This window comes from Cyanistes caeruleus, chromosome 20, assembly GCF_971803275.1.
Source record: "Cyanistes caeruleus chromosome 20, bCyaCae1.hap1.1, whole genome shotgun sequence".
NCBI classification, from domain to species: Eukaryota; Metazoa; Chordata; class Aves; order Passeriformes; family Paridae; genus Cyanistes; species Cyanistes caeruleus.
In genome coordinates this window covers 5,590,826-5,611,806 of record NC_141720.1, presented here as the reverse complement: position 1 = coordinate 5,611,806, position 20,981 = coordinate 5,590,826, and the positions used below count along the sequence as shown (strand labels likewise).

At 48.2% G+C, this 20,981-nt stretch overlaps 1 protein-coding gene across 5 annotated transcripts in view; it reads right to left on the bottom strand.

Moving 5' to 3' along the window:
• The window catches only part of FUBP3 (far upstream element binding protein 3), a 39,190-nt gene extending 25,285 nt beyond the window's left edge, over positions 1-13,905 (bottom strand). For 4 of the 5 annotated variants that reach the window (XM_086858160.1, XM_086858162.1, XM_086858161.1 and 1 more), the window contains exons 1-3: positions 13,726-13,905; positions 6,346-6,451; positions 185-235 (exon numbers count right to left, since the gene is read on the bottom strand). In XM_086858160.1, coding sequence (XP_086714286.1) covers positions 185-235; positions 6,346-6,451; positions 13,726-13,818 — 250 coding nt within the window. In that variant the 5' untranslated portion in view covers positions 13,819-13,905. Of the gene's footprint in view, positions 1-184; positions 236-6,345; positions 9,481-9,568; positions 9,656-10,180; positions 10,432-13,725 lie in introns of those variants that run through there. The other variant, XM_086858164.1, reaches the window with a different exon arrangement.
• Positions 13,906-20,981: the final 7,076 nt, after the last annotated feature.

Genomic DNA, 20,981 nt, shown 5'->3' with positions numbered 1-20,981 from the left:
TCCCTGCAACTAACCTCCCCCCTTCCCAAATTAAGCCCAAAGTAGTAAAAAAAGGGAAAAGGGGGGGAGGGAGGAGGAGGGAGAGAAATTTGAAGGAGACCAGTGTGTATCAAAAAACAAGAATAAAAGCTGAGCAGCCTCAGAGATTCCCTCAGTCCAAGCATTAGGCACCGCTGGCACATACTTCTCTCTGTGTCTCTGATCTGTGCTCCATGGAGCCCACTTACACGGAGACCTGTTAAAGGAATAGGGTTGTTAAGTAACCTTGTGGCACCCAAACAGTGTTTCAACCCAAAAAACCACATGCTCTTGAACACATTCCAGGCATTTCTGCCATGTTAGCTGGTGGTCCATCTATGATTAGCAATTATCTATTACTGACAACCCGGAGACAGACTTCTCCCCCCAGCCCCAACAGATTAGATCTTTCTTCCAAATGTTAATAGGGAAAATATCATTAGACCAACTCATGCAAAGTGGAAACATGAGCCCTGCTGGGCTTCCTACTGGACTTTGCCTGCAGCAAACCAGCTAAAAACCAGACCATTTGGTGCTAACAACCAGTTGAAAGATTATATTGCATGCCTGGAGGGCACTGAACAAAACAAATGAAACTGGCCAACATGTGAGCTGTGATAATAAAGATGCTGTTTCAAACTACCTTGCAGCAAGCTGCACATTCTTTGACCTGAAATAAATTGGCAATCAGCTGGCAGGGATAGAAAGTGGATGCATCCCACACTCTCTAAATCTGGTAGAAAAATGCATCAAGTTTGTGGCCAAACACTTTATTCAAAGAAAATAGACAAAGAGAGTCAATAGTGTATTTCTACTGCATGTCAATACCTCCATGATATTTCAGGACCAAAATATTGACAGCATATCTATTTTATTACTCTCCCCAGCTCAGCGATAAGACAACTGCTGTGTTAATTGACTCCCTTAGATTTGTCTTTGCATATTCTCACCCTGAATGTGAAAAGCTCTAATTTGATAACTATGAATATTGCAGTTAAAAAAATGTGGGTGATGTAACGGGGAATATTTGCTCCAGCTGATAAGCTTCTACCACAAAGCTGAGCAAATACAACCAAACTCAGAATCTTGCTCCAAACTGCACTCAATATTTTAACTCCACGCAGGTCTGGTGGTTCTGGTGTAGTGTGGGGTTGCCACAGCTAAGGCCACTCATTATCAAGATGCCAGAAAGAGTGGTTTTAACTCTGCAAAGGCTGTATTTAAATCTCCACTTCGCATTTCAATTCCCCAGAACAGCTCTCCTAGTAATCTGTTCCGCTGCAGCCGCTGCCCACAAATTATGAGACAGATACACATCCTATAATCAACTCCCCAAGTTCATGCAAGGAAGGGAAGAGCCTTCATTCTGTAACACAATCCTACACTTGAAAAAGACAACTTCTGAGGGGAAACCTGTACAAGCACAGGAAGTTAAATCAGTCAGGGAATTAATGCTTTAGGTATAGGTAACAATGTCTCTCCAACCCATTTTGAGTACTATCCAGAGTATGCCATTCACCCCCACAGGGAGAATATCAGCCTTAATCCATATTTATTATACAAATTAGCATGGAAAAAATATGCCACAATAACTTATGTGAGAGACTATTCCTTCCACAGTTCACAGATAACTTCTCAAAAAACTGAGACTGAAGGACAAATGGAGAGAAATGGAAATGATTTACTCCAAATCAGTTATGTTTTCTTTCTGTTTTAGGGAAGAAAAAATGATGTGACTCCCTGTTCCAACCTAAAGGTCCATTCCTTCTCCAACATGCCCATTTTTCTCTGAAAAATTGGGACTAATGGAGAGGCATGGCTGGGGCAGCCACAATACTGAAAGCTGATGTACCATTCCACTGCCTCCCTTCACACCAAGGAGGGGGCTGAACTCTGACAAGCCACATACATATTTCCCCCCTTTACATCTATTCAGTACAATTTAACTGTAACTGCAGTCATTTTACTGTAAATAAGGAAAAATACTGAATAAAATCAGCACAATTTCCTATTAATGGCACCTGCTGGTTGATAACTCTTCATTCTGCTTTACGCTTCACCTTAACTGAATTCTACCTAACAGACACTCAAAACAAACGCGGATTTTTCTTCCACCCCATAAAACAGAGCACTGCCTCCCACTAAATTAATGTGCATGATGGGAATATACAATCTCTTCAGGAATATCTTCATGGCTAGAATAAAATCAGATCAACACATCTCCTAGAGAGCAGTGGAACAGGGCTGCTTTTCATACTTTAGAGCCAAAATGGGATCATCATAAATTTTAGAAAGCTATAAAGAACATTATCCTAATTCTCCATCATTAAATATAGTTTTTCCTTGAATTAAATAGTCAAACTCTCATAATTTTTGTGTGTGACTTCACTGCAAATTTTTGGAGGTTTTTTCCCCTCCCCTAAACTGCCTTATTGAAAAAAGTAGCCATCTGTAAAGTTATAATTTTGAAGAACAGTGGCATTTTGTGTATTAAATGAAATTTTCTGCCAAGAGAGCTGGACTTTTGCCCTGGTCCTACTGCTGCTGCAGATGTGTCAAAGAGCATCAGTAATGACTTTCATCAGACAAGGATAAAATTCCCTTCTGCTCACTGCTATTTTCATTGAAAACACACTGGAGGAAAAGTATAAAGTGCTCTGTACACCAGGATCATGTCGTGTTTAAGCTCTTAGTTCTACTACAGTCAGGTTTTATTACACCAGAGCAGGTCATCTTCAGATCTGGATGTACCACAGGAGCTTCGGGAGGAGAAAGGAGTGGAGAGAGGGGGATGTGAGGCTTCTCCAAGGTCTCTCACTTTTGTTTTCCCAGACTCAAAGGATGCCCCAGCCTTCAGCTGCAATGCTGCTGCTTAATCCTATAGATCTCACAGGACACTCCTTTAAAGCAGCCCAAAGCAGGGCAAACAAAGGTTATGTTCTGTCCATCAGTCCCACTGCAGCAGACTAGAACCCTGCTTCCTTTGAACAAAAGGAGGCTGCTTCTTTAAAGGTTATTGAGCATTAAACAAACTTATTAATCTGTGCTGGTAATTAGAGGGATGTTTTACTTAGAATGGAGGCCAGGGGCAGCAGTTGGCCCTGAACAGGAGAGCTGGGGTCTGTCCTTGTCCACGGGCAAGATGGCACCAGGTCCCTCTCCAGTTCAGACTCACCTGTCCCCAGTGCTCCCCTTCACTGAGAAACATTAACCCCTGCAAGGGCCACAGAAATGCCAGCTGTGACTTCCCAGGAGCAGTACAAATAAACCTGATCTCTCCCCTGCACTACAGCTGTTTGCAGGATTACTTTCAAGTTGTTTCCAGAAAAGGGGGGGAAAAAAAAGCCAGGGAAAAGAGAAATAATCAGTCTCAAGCTCCATCTAACACCAAAGAGCCAAGTTACCAGGGTTGATCCTGCTGATCCTCAGTTCAGATGAGGGTTATGTTAAGGAAAGTGCAAAAAGCACTCACACATCCTGGTTTCCAAACTATGACAAACCAGTTTTTCCTGGAAATGCTTTAAAAGCAGATAAATTTGTTTTGGTCAATGTACTGACACCTGTCTTACGACCACTTCCTCAGCTGGCATCAAGCAGCCACAGCAGCAGCTGTTTATAAAATCAGATGGGAAGAATTAGATTGTCCTGAAAGACAGATAGTTCTGTCACCTTAAATACTTCCTCTGGGGACAATTTTTTCAGCAGTATTAGGAAGAACATTAATTTTCCAAGAGCTGCAAGGGGGTAAGGAAGCAGTGAGACCTGCACCCAGCTGTGAGCATGCAGTATAGAAGGGAAATTTCCCACCAGATTTGTTTCCAACCCATCCAGAGCAGTACAGTATATCCAAATCAACACACTAACATTTCTAGAGCATGTGTAACAACATAATCACTTCTTGACAACTCCAAACAGTAGTTCACAAACAAGTGGAGAAAAGTGTGGGCATGCAATTCCAACACCCCTTGTTTGCAGCTAGCAGAGAACTAAAAAATCATCCAAATATGAAATGCTTTCCTAATTTAAATGTCCTATTAAAAGCAACTTTCATCTCCCAGATGTTTAAAGCTAAAGATGCATTATAGACATTTAATTATACGGCAGCAAGAGCAGGTAGCCAAATACTAAGAGATGGATCACACTACGAAGAGATTCAGAGCCAGAAGCACCAAGAGCTTCAGGAGTTGCTTTGCCAGGCTGCAGGTAAAGAACAGCGCAGGAGGATCCCACGTGTAGGGGGGAACTCATCACATGGCTCCATCTCAGTACACAACTTACCAATACCATTAGAAATAAAACCCAACATGACCCAAGCTGGAAGTGCTACAACCCTTATCCCTGCCCTGAGAATTCCTGCTTCTTCATCACATTCCAGCCCTTTAAAACATTACTTCTGTCACCTCTCCTCAAAGATCTCACAGACAAATTTTTGCGAGGGGAATTGACAAAGTTATATACAGTTGTACATGAACAACCCAAGTGCAAACACAGCATTGGAGCTACTTTAAAAACAGTTACAGACAAGGTCCAGTGCTGAGGACAGGGTGAGCAGAACAACTGCTGAACAAGGACTGAGGAACAGCCGCTCTGGAAGGGTCTCCCAGGAACAATACCCAATCCATGGAGTTATCTACACAGCACGAGAAACCAGCAGTGATGCACATTTATAGCCCAGACTGCTGTATTGACACATTGGTCTGTGTCAACACAAACAAGGCTCACCAAGTTCTAGGGCTCGTTGGTACAAGTTTAAGTATAAAGTCCGACCTGTCACTAAAGCACTATGGCCATTTCACGTGTTAGTTCCTAACATGCTTAGTTCCTAAAAACCATTTTGTCAAGAGGTCAGATCTCAAGTTCAGGCTGATGAATCAACGAAAAACACAGGCAGAGCAAATGCTGTGAATGACTGGTTCTCAGAAGGCTATTTTTATTCCTTTTCACATACAGCCACATCCCTAAGCTATTCAGACCAGAGCTGTACAGCATTCCCAAACACTGCCTAGCCTGTGACACCCAGCACCTTCCCCTGCAGAACCAGCACACACCAGCAATGCCAGATTTCTGTATTTCCAACAAAAGGATGCTCCAGTCCAAGATACAAGGTGTGGGTGCTCACCCAGATAAATACATTCTCTCCTGAAATCCCAAACTAAAGGAGCAGCAGCAACCTGCTGCTCAAATAGAGCCAAGAGCAGAGAACAGAAGTGGGTGGTGGCATGTGTTCAGAAAACAGTAACGTTAGCAAGCAGAGGCTCCACATGAGAGAAACTTCTCCCCATGCACCAGCAGGTTTTTTCAGACTGAGGAGCAGACGTGCAGTTATTTTCAGCCTTTGTATCAGACAGAAAAAAATTCTTTTCAAAATGAAGTGCTAGGCAGCAGCTTGGCTTATCTCCTCAGTACTCATGAACATATCCATGGGGGAGAGAATCACCCTGCAGGGCTGTGAGTGTCAGGAAAAATACCGGAGGAAGTAGAAAAAAAGAAGACACAATCATGCTTTTTATTTCTTCACAAGAAAAGATAAACTCTTTGCATTTATACAGCAGCAGATAATACAGTTTAAACACTTCTTGTAACAATACATATAATTAGATTTATAAAACCTAAAAAACTCCTGTTCTAACATTTCTGTTGTTCACAAAGATAAGAAACTAGTGGCTTATTTTAAAATTGTAACAATTCACACAATATTTTCTGACAGTTACCAGCTATGGTCCATGCAATAAGCTATCCTTTGGCTATGGCCAACTTTAAATTCTTCAGAGATTTCAGAATTCTCAAATAATAATGGAGAAAACTTGAGCTACTAGAGGAAGTTTCCTTCCAACTTGCATCATCTTCCATAAATACCTTTTCTCCTTAGAATTCATGTACAAATCAACCAGAACTTGACAGCTACTCGGCTCCCGGGCTGTGACTATTGTCACAGATGGAAAGAACACATATAATATTGTCCCTACCCATTAACTGGGAATAACATGTACTGTGTGCTGTGTACACCTGGTGCTCTATATGTGGGCTCCAGCACAGGCCTGATAAGCAAATCCTCCTCCCTCCCTCAGCTACCATAAACCAAGATTTAAATGACACAGTTTGTTTACTAATTCCCAAAGGTCATGAACTAACAAAGAATTGCTTCACATTAATACTAATGCCTAAGTGCACTGTGCAATCTAGGTAAGAGTAAACAGCACAGGGCATCTTGTATAAAATTTCTATACACAGAAATCTGCATTTTCCATCCTTAAAATAAGACAACTGCCTCCATAGATGAATTTCAGGAGCCACATCCACAAGGCTGACTAATCACAGCCAGCTTACCTCCATCATCCAGGGGCCGTTTCTGCACTCCATAACCGTAGACTGATGGGTCCACAAGTGTTGTAGAATTATTCAAGTGAGGAATATCTCCAATTTTAGCAGCAATCTATAAAAACATGATAAAAGCATTATCAGCAAAGTTGAAGTTTCAGCCACCACAACTAAACACTCTTTCTCCCAATAAAGCATTGACCCCAGGCCAATCTCCTCTCAGGTATTTACTATATAGGTGGATTTGTAACAAGGTGCTTCATTTGTAAAGCAAACAATTTTCTGCTTGCTTTTAATATTTGCTTAATTAAGATTATATTCACCCAGTTCCTCTTCCTGATCATAAGTAGACATTTACTCTCTGGGACATGATATTCAGGATTATTTGCTCGATGGATAGCTGACAAGCTAAATCTTGCTAAGAGGAGGGTTCAAACTAAGCCACCAACTTTGTTCTGGAGAAGCTGGCACCACCAGAGCTGTGTGGGAGGACATGTGCTTCCTCCTGCATCTGTGCAGATCCAGACACACAGAAATGCACACTCACACATCCATGAGGGAGCAGAGGGAAAGAGTGAAAACACACAGCACAAGGAGAGGTTTGGGAACTCCCTGTCAAAGACACTGGATCACTCTTGTTTACTGTGTGAGGTATAAGCCAGTGGGTAAACTATCAGTCCAGAACGCATTTCCATTTCCTGCAGTGGTCAGTACAGCACAAACACGACTAATGCTGCCTGTGCCTCTCTTCCAACCCTTCCAGAGGGGAAACTGCCATCCCCTGCCAAGCCAGGATAAAAGGAGTTTATTCACAGGAAAGAGGAGACAGTCAGGTATCACAGTAGCAGTGTGATACACTAAGTAACATCACTTAATACAAGTGAAAAGTTAAGATCATCTCTAGTGACATTTAGGGGACAGCTGTACAGGTGCGTGCTGACAACATGAGATCTTCCAACTGCTGTCTGAGCTAACTGATGGAAACCCATCCCAGAAACACCCAGGTGCATTCCCTGCACCCCACTTAACACCCTCCCAGGGACAGGCAAACTGCAGTCTCACAGTTCCCATTGCCTACATAAAGTATTTTGCTGTAATAACAAGTGCAGAACATAAGTAGTTACAGAGCAAATATAAAGTACACTTTATGCTAGAGCATTTGCTGCCTTTTCCAGCAAAAAGAAAATCATTGAATTGAATCTTTACCAAGAGACTGATCTCACTCCATTATAAATGGATTTCACCAGAGAATAAGCAACAGGAGCAGATGAAAAAGCATTTTAAAAAGATATGCTTACAATGACCAGTATATCTAAAGATTTCTAAAATTTGTGTGCAACAGAAAGACATCTACAGTAACTCTGGCTGTTGTTACTATCTTCTGCTTCAGTGGAACAAACAACTGCCCAAGATACAGAACCACAGGGTACTGAAATAAAGCTATTTGAAATAACCTTGAAAGGCTGAGAGTACTGCTTTTAGAAAGAGAACACCAAACATTCTGTTCAATGACTTCTGTGGAAAGGGCTCCAAGTTTGGACCATTTTCTCCTTGTAGTCCATTCTGTCTTCCTTTTGGAAAGTCAGTAACTTTGTTGTGTTAGAAATGTCAGAGCTAGAGAATAAAATCTTCCACTGGGACCAGCTGCAATCCTGTAGCGAAGCTGCCATGACGAGCATTTTGTAGATCAACATCTCCAATAAGTCTCCAGAAAGCTGATTCTGAAAGCATTAGCACACCTTGTCCTCTCCAGGAGGGAGGGCCAGGTGCTGCTTTACTCTTTTGTTAAATTGTACTGTATCCATGGGTTCAGCCCTTTGCCCACATACTTTCCCCTTATGCTTGGGATGAAGAGAATTTTAACGAAATACAAAGAGCAGAGATATTTTCTGACTACTTCAATACTGAAAAATCAACTTTAAAATATATTTTACAGCAATCCACTAACAGCTTCCACATAGTAACTTACAACATAGACCAAAAGGAACAGTGTCAGGTGTAACATACCCTGACATATTCTGGGACATGTGATTTTAACAAGTTCTTCAAGAACTCTCTTTCTGTTATTTACCATGACTTACAAGTTATGGATGATCCTTTAGAGGTGAAATCACCCACCACAAACTCCAGGAAAAGAAAAAAACAGTCTGTAGATAGCAGAAGCTGGCTTAGGGAAGGAAGGCAGCCTGAAGTACAAAGGTGTTCAGGAACAGTTTGCTGGCACCAAGGCTGTCTACTCCCAACTCAGGGGAGCTTTGTGAACCCCTGCTCATACTGAGCACACAATGACCACCCTTGCACAGAATCCTCCAAGTAAAGGGGAAAGCAAGAGTGTTAAAGCAATTTTTACATTATCAGCTTTTAGGATATTTTCCTTTCCCCAACCCCCCCCTCCTTTTATTTAAACTTGTACCCTTATCTTTAAAGCCTCCCAGCTGCCAGTGGATTACAGGCAGATAACGGTGCCACCTCACCACAGCAGGAAAAAACAACCTGCAAAATTAAGAGCTGAGCTTTTAAAGTACATATAACAGCTAAAATACATTTTAGCATCTCAGGTTCAGCTTAAAATAGGACGTTCAGTTTTTATGATAGGTTCAGCAGAGAGGTAAGCACAAAAATTAGGACATGGCAAAAGCAAGCAGACCCAGCCCTTATCAGCCTAAATGACCTTGAGTAATACACCGCTGTTAGCCACTGCTTTTGTCCTGCTCTGTGTCAGCCTTAGGGTTTTTTTCCTCCTTCCCCCCACTCCCCAAACCAAATACATCCATTTTGTCAAGCTTTAAAATACAATGGGAAAAAAGCATCACTGTTTTGGCACCTAAATTCCCCAAATTTAAATTTAAAGCAAAGACTTTAAAGGACTCAACACAAGCCCCAGCTAAAAATTGCAATGGCAAAGCCAAGAAAAACAAATGAATCCACTAAGTTGTGTGAGAGATACAAGTTTTTCTATACCTTCCATTTCTGTTTTCATATACATTTAACAGGCAGAAAAATGACAATACAAAATACAAAGTAATACAAAACCACTTCTATATATGAAGCTTCTTTGCTAGGCACACTCAAACACTAATATCTGCGGAACTCAGCTTTCAAGAGAACAGGCCCAGCTTCTATGAAAAACCTCTCCATGGTGCCCTGCAAAGAACGGCAACAGATAAAAATCACCAATTCTAGGTATTAGCAGGATAAAAAAAAATTAAAAAATAAGGCACTGTCATCTGACCCTTCAGACTATTCTGGTCCTTGTTCTGCTTCTCTCATTCACTCAGCAGAACACTTGAGCTGGGGTGACAGACATTTCTCCAGAGCTCTGTAGAAAGCAATAAAACCATCCACAACCAGTTAAGCTTCATGTCACAAGTGGTTTTTCCTAAATACCAGAGTAATTGGCAAAGCCTAAATCTATTTGAGGAAGAACTGAAAAAGGGCTCTGCAAGGGAGAAAATAAAAGTTTGTCCAAGAGCACTCCATCACCATGGAAATTAGAAGTTAGAGCATGATATAGAAAGGGATTCGAACACACAGCCTGTTGACTCTGTCAGTCTCAGGATATTCCCCATTTTTGAGGTAGCCAGGATGGCACATCACAGGCTCACCAAGCCTCAGCCCTTCCTCTCCAGAGCATTCCCAGAACACCCAGCAAGACACTGCTTGGACAGTAAGAACAAAACTTAAGGATGGTCTGAGAGAAATTCATTTTAGTCCAAAGTACAAGCAGCTCTGCTTATTTTCTGACCCCACTATTCAAAAGTGGAGCAAACATCTCTCTTACTCACTCCAAAATGCCATAGAAAAGCCACTCTGCCTGGGAGCAACTGGAAAGATCAGTCCTCACCTAAGAGCCACCAATCCACTTGAGATGTGGTGCAGAAGATGCAGGACAGAGCAACTCAAAGTCCCAGCACTGCCTTGAAAAAGTAATTCTTCATAAATCATAAATATTTCATAGTCCACAAAAAATCCATGCAAGTCCAGCACAAGCACTGAAAGCAATGTAAAGTAATTCCTTTCAAAGATATTCCAGGTTTTCTAGTCTTATATTATCTCACATCCCAGTGGCTCTGAGGAATGCAGCTACTTTCCTTTAATCAGGAAAGTCTTCCTTGTCCTGAAGTTATGTCCTTGTTTAGATATTCAGAACCAAGCACTGTATTCTACAGCCTGATTATAATGTTATGGCTCTCATGAGAACTGAATTCAGTAAATTTGATTACTGGTCTTACATGTGACACAAAACCTTGAAAGATTCAAATGTTAAGCCAGGGATGATCAACCCATAAAGTAAGAACTATGGCTGAATTTCTTTCCTCCACTCCCTCATTCCCTTACAGCAAAAGGAATACTCCAAAAAGGCCAAAGCCAGGACAAAAGCTGTACCACATCAGTACAGCCCAGGCAAATATAACACCAAACACCCTTAGTGAAAGCTCTGCCATCACCTCCAGAGAAATATTAGGTGTAGCTGCCTTTTCATTTTCCCCTGCCTCTCAACCAGGAAGTTCCATCACAGATTGCTTGGGTGGTGGGGCAAACATTCATCATCTGAGTGATGAACAGCATTTCCAGTGACATTTGGCAACAAGTCATCAGTGACAATTTAGTTCTGTGCAACAGAAGACCACCTGCTCTCTCACCCAGCCTCTACAGAACTCTATTAAATCAAGTACTTTCACAGGGGAAGGAAATATTTTAGCCCTCCAACATCCCTTTTCATCCCACAAACACTAATGGGAAAAAATCATATTCAACAGGCAGCAAACAACTCATTGCACAAAAATGTAGGACACTGCTCTCCCACAAACACATGTAGAGCCCACATTTCCCACCACACTTGTTTCCAGGGTGAGAGACAGACAGAAGGTTGCTGCTGGGATCTTCCAGTTTAGACTAACACAAGTTTTAGGCTTATACAGAATAATTGCAGCAAGTATAATGAACTTAAGAACAACAAAATTAAGTAAGTGACCACAGTCAGGGCACAGGATTATTTGCTATTTATTATTCCATCTCATGCATGTGTTGGGGCCCCACAGATTCCCCCTACAAATATGCTGACAGCAGTCAGCCAGCTCCAGTTCAGATCCATCTGCAGTCAGTGCTGTGTTTAAGCCAAGGATCCTCTGAGGCAGCACTTTAACCTGTTACTGATCATGAGTGGTACACACAGCTGCACATTCAACACAGAAGGGCCTGGGTGGAAGGAACCTCAAAGATCATCTTGTTCCACCCCCTGCAATGGTCAGGGTCACCTTCCACCAGCCCAGATTGCTCCAAGTCCCATCCAACCCGGCCTTGGACACTTCCAGGGATCCAGGGGCAGCCACAGATTCTCTGGGCAACCTGAGCCAGGGCCTCACCACCCCTACAGGGAGGAATTTTTTCCTAGTATCTAATCTAAATGTCCCCTTTTTCAGTTTGAACCCGTTCTCCCTTGTCCTGTCACTACAGTTCCTGATGAAGAGTCCAGTCCCTCTCTAGCTTCCCTGCAGCCCCTTCAGATCGTGGAAGATGCTGTGATGTCCCCATTCAACCTTCTCTTCTCCAGGCTGAACAGCCCCAGCTCTCTGTCTGTCTCCACAGGGCAATTACTCCAGACCCCTGATCTTCTTCATGGCCTTTTCTGGACTTGAAACACCCACAAAATAATTTCAACAAGCTGCACTTCAACAACAATTATTCTCTTTTACATAAATGGCTTATTCAGCTGCTAACAGGTGGCAGCATTATCAGATATTTAAATAAGATGCTCTTGCAATGAGAGGCCTTCAGTAAGATACAACCAGGTCAAGACAAACACACAGCTGCAGCACCTCTCAATTTAACTGCGTCAAGCACATAACCCTGTCTGGGTGCTCAGACGTCACATTTCAGGGACACGGCACTTTCACAGTGACTGAAAGAAGCAAGGCCTGGCTCACCCTGGAGCAGCTCACACCCCACCAACCTATGCTGAGAAGGAAACCAATGGCCCCAGAGCAGCTCCTGGTGTCCTGGGAGATGCAGTGTGTGGATCTACATTGCCAGCTGCCTCTGTGCAGGTCACTGCAGACTGCACAGAACATGGAGTGGCTGCCACACTGATTCCCCAGCAAGCTGAGAGTGAGGGGAGAGCAGCTCAATTCCACTACAGAGAGCACTTGAGGGGTCTTAGGGTTCAGCTTAGTTTCCTCTGAAGTTTGTCAGTGAAATATCTGTCTGGACAACAGAAAGGGATTTCTCCCACCTGGCCTGTAAAACTGGAGAGAATAAAGTCAGAGCACCAGGTGGGCTCTGCTCCTGGCACTCAGCTGTGTTACAGCTCCTTAATGTTCAGTTACTAAGCACAAGTGCAACCTGTTCAGAGATGAAACAAACACCTGCGACAGACATGGAACAGGAGATGTGAAGAACAGCCACATATCTGTGCTGTGAACAGCAACTTCTTGTTCTGCAGCCACTTTCCACCAACTGAGGAGCACACAAACACCTGGAATATACTGTACTGAAGGAGAGATGTTGATTCCTGCAGGTCTGGGCACTTTCGCTGAAACTTCCCATTTTAGCACTGTGTAAGTTCATGGATTCCTCTGGGGAGTGCCTCGCTCCCCCTTCCCTCTCTCCCTGGAGGGAATGCCAAGCTCCTGCTCTGCCAAAGTTTGTAGTCACAGAATCAATTAGCTTGGAAAAGATCTCTGAGGTCATCGGGTCCAACCTGTCACTGATCACCACCTTGTCAATCACAGGATGGCACTGAGTGCCACATTCAGTGTTTCTTTAAATACCTCCAGGGATGGTGACTCCACCACCTCCCTGGGCATCCCATTCCAATGTCTAATAACCCTTTCAGTGAAGAAATTCCTTGCAATGCCCAACCTAAACCTTCCATGGCATATCTTAAGACTGAGCGCTCTTGTCCTGTCGCTGGTTGCCTAGGAGACGAGTCCTACCGGCACATGGTTACAATCTCAGGTGCTTGGACAACGTGATAAAGCCCCCCCGAGACTCCTCTTCTCCAGGCTGAGCGGCCCCAGCTCCCTCAGCCGCTCTTCATAGGACACACCAGACCCTTCCCCAGCTCCGCTGCCGATCTCTGGCCGATGAATCGCTCAGCCCACGCACAAGGCCCCGTCTGAAACACGAATGGCACCAGCTCACACCCACCCAGAGTCCAGGGCCAGACGGCCGCGGGCCGCCCCTCCCGCACAGCAGCGCTGCCAACCTGACACCAACCCCGGCCGCGACTGTCAGAGCCCCGCCGCCCCCTCAGGGCAGAGCCCCGGGACTCCGCTCTCCTGGCAGAGGGGCAGCGGGGCCGCGGCCCTGCCCCGCCTCCGCTCCGCGGCCTAGCGGCGCCCCGTGGCCTCCTCCCGCTCGCCCCCGGCCCGCCGGCCGGCGCCTCACCTGCCGGGCCCGGTGCAGAGCGTCCACGAAACCCTCGGGCTTGATTCCCACGGGCGCCGCGCTCTGGCTCTGCCCCTGCGCCAGCTCCGCCATGGCCCGCGCCCGTCCCGCCGCTCCACCCGGGGCCCGCGCCCGGAAAGGGAAGGAGCCCCCCGCTTCCGCCGGAAGTGCCCCGGAGGGGCGGGGCCAGGGGGGCTCGCGCCGCGGGGCGGGGCCACTCGAGCGCCCCTGGGGTGGGAATGGGGAGAGGGGCGGGGCCAGGACAGGCCACGCCTCCATGAGACCCCGCGCCCGCCCCTGGGATGGGGCTGGGGACACGGCGGGGACCGGGAGCGCCGCTGTTCCGGACCATGCTCTGCCCCTGCCACCCCCTCCCCGCCGTGACATCCCAGTCCTGACCCTGCCATCCCATCCACACCTGCTCTATCCCAGTCCTGACCCTGCCATCCCATCCACACCTGCTCTATCCCGTTCCTGACCCTGCCATCCCATCCACACCTGCTCTATCCCAGTCCTGACCCTGCCATCCCATCCACACCTGCTCTATCCCGTTCCTGACCCTGCCATCCCATCCACACCTGCTCTATCCCATTCCTGTCTGCACTGCCGTGTCCCTGCCGGTTCCATCCCTGCCAGTTCCATTCCATCCCTACCTGTGGCCATCCTCTATCTGCTCATGCAATCCTGTCTGTGCCGTTCCATCCCTGCCCCTGCCATCCCATCCCTGCCTGTGCCATCCCAAGCCAGGCTGTGCCGTCCCTTCCATCCCGACTGTGGTGTTCCGCCAGAACCCTCACTTAACCCCTCCCTGGAACACAGCTCCCACGGTGCTCGTTTCCTGCTTGGTGCAGTCCGTGTGTTTGAGGACCATGTTCCGACTCACATGGCCATGGCTGGACACTGCCATGGTGTTGGTGACACTTTTCACAAAGCTTCTGGCTTTGTGAAGCACAGAGTGCTTTGGGGAGCTCTGCCAAGAACTGGAGCTCTGGAGGTGCCCAGTTTTCTTTCTTTTCTTTCTTAAGCAAAAGTCCATTTATTTTAGGAAAAGGGACACAGCTCATGGGGGAAAGATTTTAACCACAGAATCACAGACTGGTTTGGGTTGGAGGGACTTTAAAGCTCTGATGGTTCCACCTCCTTGCCTTGGCAGGGACACCTTCCATTAGAGCAGGTTGTTCAGAGCTTCATCCAGCCTGGCCTGGAGCACCTCATCACCTGAGATGATCTCTGTCACCACAGCCATTCCATCATCTTCTGGACATGACAGAGGCAACATCTCCAGCCATGTCCAGGGCTTTGCTTCTTCCTCTCTTGGAAACAGCCCAGAGACTTTGGATTCAGGGAATTTTCCCCTCCTGACTCTGGCTGGGAAGGCTCAGTGTGCTCAGCACCAGCCTCTTCCCGGCTGCCCCTTTCCCCAGGTATACCCTGGGTGGGGGAATCACCCCAACTGCCCACTTGGCTCTCAGGGGTACCCTGTTCTGAGCAGAATCCACCCCCTGACCCTCCAATGCCAATCTCAAAGTGGCTGAAGAGGTGACCAAACCTGAAGCCTAAAGCCACCAATGCTGGGACACTGGCAGGGAGAAGCTGGAACCTTCCTTACCAGACCCAGTGTGGTGCTCAGGGCAGTGAGAACTGAATTTTGGAAGCCCCAAGCCCTGGCAAGAAACAGAAAGGTCTCCTTGGCAACTGGGCAGGACCAGCTGAGGGAGCAGGCTGCTGGGAGGGTGACAGCCAGCCTCGGCACTGGAGCTGTGAAGAAGAAGACATCAGGCAGCAATTGAAAAGAGGGAAATTACAGGCCTTAAACACGTCCAGAAACAAATTTCTGATGTAAATCTTCCTTTAGAGGAATAAAAAAAAAAAAAAAAAAAAGCAAGGGAGTGATTCTACTCCTCCATCCCCCGGCTCCCCCCGCCCGAGGCGCACACACACACCTTTGCACACACACGCGCTGAAATTAGTTGTGACAGCTGAAATTCTCCACTCATCGGATGCTGTTTGACAGGCTACTTAAAAAAGGAGGAGGAAATGAAAAAAAAAAAAAAAAAAGGAGAAGAAGAAAATGGAAAGTGGTTTGGTGTCGCACGGGGGAGGCAGAGGGGGGTGATGTGGTGGGGGGTTTCAAGTGATACAAGACGCATAATTCAGGCTTCTTGGATTGCAAAAGCTCCTCTTACCTAAAGGGCCTGCTGCCTTTATTTTTATCCAAATGGCTCAATTACTGCAAAGCCCCACAGAGAAAATTATGGATGTTTGCCTCTATTTTTCTCCCCTTGTCTCGACAACTGTAGATATTTTGTTTTCCTTCTTTCCATCTCTTTTTTTCTCTTTTTTTTTTTTTTTCTCCCTTGTGATGGTGGTGGTTGTGGGGGGTAGAAGGTGGCTGGAAATGAGGATGGGGAGATGTAGGGGACCTTGGGTGAGGGGTGGGGTGCTGGCATGTGGTGGCCCTGCCACCATCACATACCTTGGTCCTCTCTCCATCTCCCCTGCGTCACCTCACACCTTGGCTCCTTGCATCCCCATCTTCCCCACAGCTCCCACTCTTCTCCCTTCCTCCAGCCCTCTCTCCCTCTCTTCTCCCCCACCTCCCTCCTCTCCTTCCCCCTACTCTCCTCCCCACCACCCCCTCCCTGTGCCTCTCAAAGCCACCGTAATAGCAGCTTGTTTGGCACTTCACTTGGTCTCAATGAGAAAATTCCCCTCTCTCCCTCTCTTTGCCTTCGTTATTTCCAAACCCTGCAATAGCTCCTTTGCTCAGGGCTGCGGGAAGTGCCCATTTTTCAACATTTTTCTTTGGCTTATGTTTGTCATCCTCTGAATTACCGCACCAGGGAGTCCAGTCAGCCCGACACTGGGCCCTGCTATTCACGCCTCTCCTGCTCCTTGAGATCATGTAGGGAGAAATTAGTTATTTATTTCGAGCACCACTGCAATGCACTTCCCCACACAAGTGTTTGTTTTGATCCCCCGCTGCAAAAGGAGGCTCCACAGGGAGTGACGGTGCCACGGCAGCGCCGGGTCCGCTTGGAGATGTGCTGAGGGCAGGGCAGGGTGTGGGAGGACCCAGGGATTCCTGGCAAAGCTGTAAACACAGGGACCCCCATCATGGTCCCCCAGCTTGCTGAGCTGCCTTTCTGCAGGTCCTGAGAGTTTCCAGCTGATGTTGTCCCATCAGGAAATGTTTCTGTCCGTGGTTTTATCTCTGGGTCAGACATAGGCCTGGCACCAGGGGATCATCCCACCCCAGGGTGCCCATGACTGTCACACCCCAGTTGACCCAGGAGTCTCTGCCAAATGCTGAAAGATTGGACAGATTTTGTGGCTGGAAGAAGCAGCTCTGTTCTGATACAGCCCATGTCACTGGACATGGTCCCCAGCCCCGCTCACTGCCTGTCATTCTGCCCACCCTGTCCCACTTTGCCGAGCAGGGCCAACCCTGCAGCAGCAGCCAGCCTTTTGTAGGAGGGCAGCACAGACTGGGAAACGTTCTCCAGCTCAGAGATAGCCCCAGACGATGGGAGATGGGAAGGACAGTGCCCATCCTTGGAGATTGTGATCCACCTCCTCTCCTCGCTGTGCCGAGGTCAGGAACCAGTGAGTCCCACGGCAGCAGTGCCATTGCAGACCAGGGTGCATCTGGTGAGTGAGGATAGTGAGGATATAGTGAGGATGCTGCCAATGCTCCCAGCCCTTCTCCTTGTGGAGATGCCATGGCCAGGCACAGGCAGCACTGGCACTGGCACCAGCAGGCTGCAGGGAAGGGGCCACAGGAGCTGCAGCTTTAAAGAAAGAAGAGGAGCAGCGGGAGGAAGAAAATGCAAAATTGGCCCAGTGGGTAGACCTGCTATTTAAGTGCAGTTGAGAAAGGAGCAGGAGGAATTACAGGAGAAATGATAGTGCCCTGACAGCTGCCATTTCCCACCACCAGCCTCCCCTAATGGAGTCCTAATGTAGTGGTGGGCTCTTCGCTGACATCCCAGCCTGAGACAGGGCTCGTCTTTGTGCTGGTGACAGATGGGACAGTCCGGCAACAAACCTGTAATCCTCTGATTTCTGCCGCCGCTGGCTCCGCTTAACCCCTTCCTTCCCCAGCACCCGCACTCTGCCAGGTGTGTGGCTGGTGTGGGGTGCAGCCAGCCCACAGGATCCCCATGGCCCAGTCTGGCAGCAAAGCGAGGGAATGGGAATGGGAATGGGAACGGGAACGGGAATGGGAATGGGAATGGGAATGGGAGGCAGCTGCCTGCATCCACTGCTTCATTCCTTGGCTGCCACTGGGGCAGTGTGGCAGAGGCTCAGCCTGGTCACCGAGCCAGCAGCAGCACAACTCCCCGTGGGTCACTCGGACTGTGCTCTGTGCTGTCCCCTGTGCCACTCTGCCCTGTGACAATTAACTGTGCAGGTGAATGTGGGCAGGTGAGCACGGGCAGGTGTGCTCAGTGCCCGCAGGGAGGGCTCTGGGCTGCCTGCCCAGCACAGCGCCCACAGGGAGCCCTCCCACTACCTGGCACTGTTTCTGATCCTCCTTGCCTGCCTCAAATTAGCCCCAAACCAAGGTGTGATTGGGTGGTTTTAAGATAAAAGGTGTGACAGTTCCCCCCGCCCCCAGATCAGGCACACTGCTCCTGCCCTGCTCCCAGCATGCCGGGGGTGCCAGCAGGAGAAGCTGTCCAAGTTTTTCTGCAGAAAAATAAATGCAGCTACTGCACATATTCGTCTCTCTGCTGGGGGGAAAGGCTGGTCCCCTGGTTGCAGAAGGGGAGATTTACCACCCTCTGATCTCTTTCCCATATCCCAAAGGGCCGAAAGGATTCCTCAGGAGGGACTTCTGGATGCTTCTCCTTTGAACGAATGTCCAAGCCTCTTTGCCTCCCTTCCAGCACTGAAGCATCTCTCACTTGCATCCTCCAAGCCCTCCATCACACACCTGGATCTCCATCCACTCCAGTGAAACCCACTGGCATCCCTCTAAGCTGCAGCCAAGCTCTCTCCCATCAGCATGGGGCAGACAGCTCTTCCAGCCTTCAGCCACAGAGCCATCAGCCCAGAATCACTGAGCTAAAAGTCACCAGTCTGGCAGGGTGGCACCCATCTCATTCCCCCTGAGCTCCCATTCCACTGCAGCTGCCTGCTGCCTTCCTGCCCGCTTTCCTTCCCAGGAGGGAATTAGCAGGTAGGACAGAATCCAGGGAGCTCTGCTGAGTCCATCTGCTCATCCATCCTGCTGCAGAGTGAGGGCTGAGCAGAGCCCCACTCCTGGCTCTGTGACCATCCTCTCCAGCCGATCCAGACCTACCAAAGGCTGTGGAGAATAGAAACATCCCAATCCCACACCCCTGCCCCACCACAACCTGCAGAGCAGCTGAGACCCCCAGGGCCAATCCTGGTGGATGCTGAGGGTTCCCATTACCCTTGGGTTGTTGGGGAGCTGTGGTCCCTGGCAGCATTAGACCCTCCTTGGCAGGAAAGCGCAATGCGGCGCGCGCCGGTCCTCGGCACAATTAGCCAACAAGTGGCTGTTTTGTGAGGGATTGTTGCTGATGTGTTTAAAGTGGCTTTCTGAGTGGAAAATGTGAGGCGCTGGAGAGGCTGGCAGACAAAGAAGGGGATGCATTAGGTTTTATTGGTCTGCTTTGCACACATCTGACATCACTCCACGGAGCAAGTTCTGCCTGGCTTTAGGGAAAATGAAAAATAAAGCAAGAAAAAGGGGCCGAGGGTACAGGGGCGGGGGGAGCGCCAGTGATTCAAGCAGGCAAGTGGGGGCTTAATAGCAGGAGACACTGGAGCAAACTGTGTCAACCAGATGGGACCCGGGTGCCGCGGGAGGAGAGGGGAATTAGCCAACCCGCGCTTTGTTCCTGCAGAAAGCGCGGCCCTCTCCCCCCAGGAGCTGCCTACATGTGATATAATACAGCCCCTTTCAGCCGCTAAGCTGGCCAAGGACAAAAGTCACCAATAAATAGCGAGAGGGCGAGGCTGAAAGCAAAAGGCAGAGTTTCCAAGAGCCCCCTGCTTTCTCCTCGGGCTGCCTGAGCTGCTGGGCATCTGCCCCGGCTGCCAGCGCAGGGACCCATGGGCATGGCTGTGGAGGTTCTGGGGGTGATTCTGTGGGACAGGAGGAGTTTTGGAGATATGATGGCTTCAGCAGGGGTGATGGAGCCTGTCAGGTGCCATTGGAGTGTTGTCCATGTGTTCTTTAGCTGGATTCCCCAAGCCGAGCCATAAAAGCAGGAGCCCTCATGCCTTGGGCATTGCCCAGCGTGCAGCATGGAGGGCTGGAGGCTGTTGTGCTGGCCAGGTCTCTCACTGCTTGGACTTACTAAGCTGATGATCATCCTTTACTGTCACTTCTATAGAAACATCCCCAGCACCAAATAGAACAGTTCAGAAATCCCTCATCCAGGCCCAAAGACCATGAGCAAGAAGCAGATCCTCCAAAGCAGCCCCACACCTTCTGGCTGGGGGGCTCAAAGGCTCAACCCATCCCAGCTCCTTGGGTTTTGAACACAAAGATATCCCAAACACTGTGCCCCAGCGCAGAGAGTGACACCCACAAACTGCAAGGAGGAAACCCCAAACATCTTTGATCTGAGCACCCCTGATTTAGGGTCTTCCTCCCTTCCCAATCCTCAGAAATGACCCAGCCCAGCTAAGCATTAAACCAGCCACAGGGCTGTGCAAACAAGCGGGATCCCCCCATCCCCTCCTTTCCCTGGAGGGATCTTCCTTGCTCTTGCAGAAATATTGATCCAGATAAACCAGGGAGACACATTAGGTGCCCCAGGGAGGGTCAGGAGATCAGCAGCTCAGCTGGGCCCCTGCTGCCCACGGGGTCGGACTATGCAGGATGGGCAAGGGGAGAACTGAGGGCCTTGGGAAGACCCTTACGCCATGGCAGGGGCCAGGGCCAAAGTGCTTTAGCCAAGGGGAGGTAAAACAAATCGATGAGGGGCCGCTGTGACACGCTGACCCTGGCACTGAGCCCTGGTTTTAATGCGTGACAGTAAATCTGGGCCCAAAGGCAGATGGCTGGAGGGGGGAGGTGAGAGAGGGCCCTTGCTGGTGGGACAAGGGAAGGGCAAGAGCTCCCAAACTGAGCAGAGGCCAGCAAAGCCCCCAGAGAAGGAAAAGGAGGTGGGAGAGGGGAGCTTGGACACTGACACGGGGATGGGTGATGCCTCTGCATGACCGGGGTGCCCTCATAGCCGAGGATCACCAGTGGTCCCTTCCTGCTGCTGCAC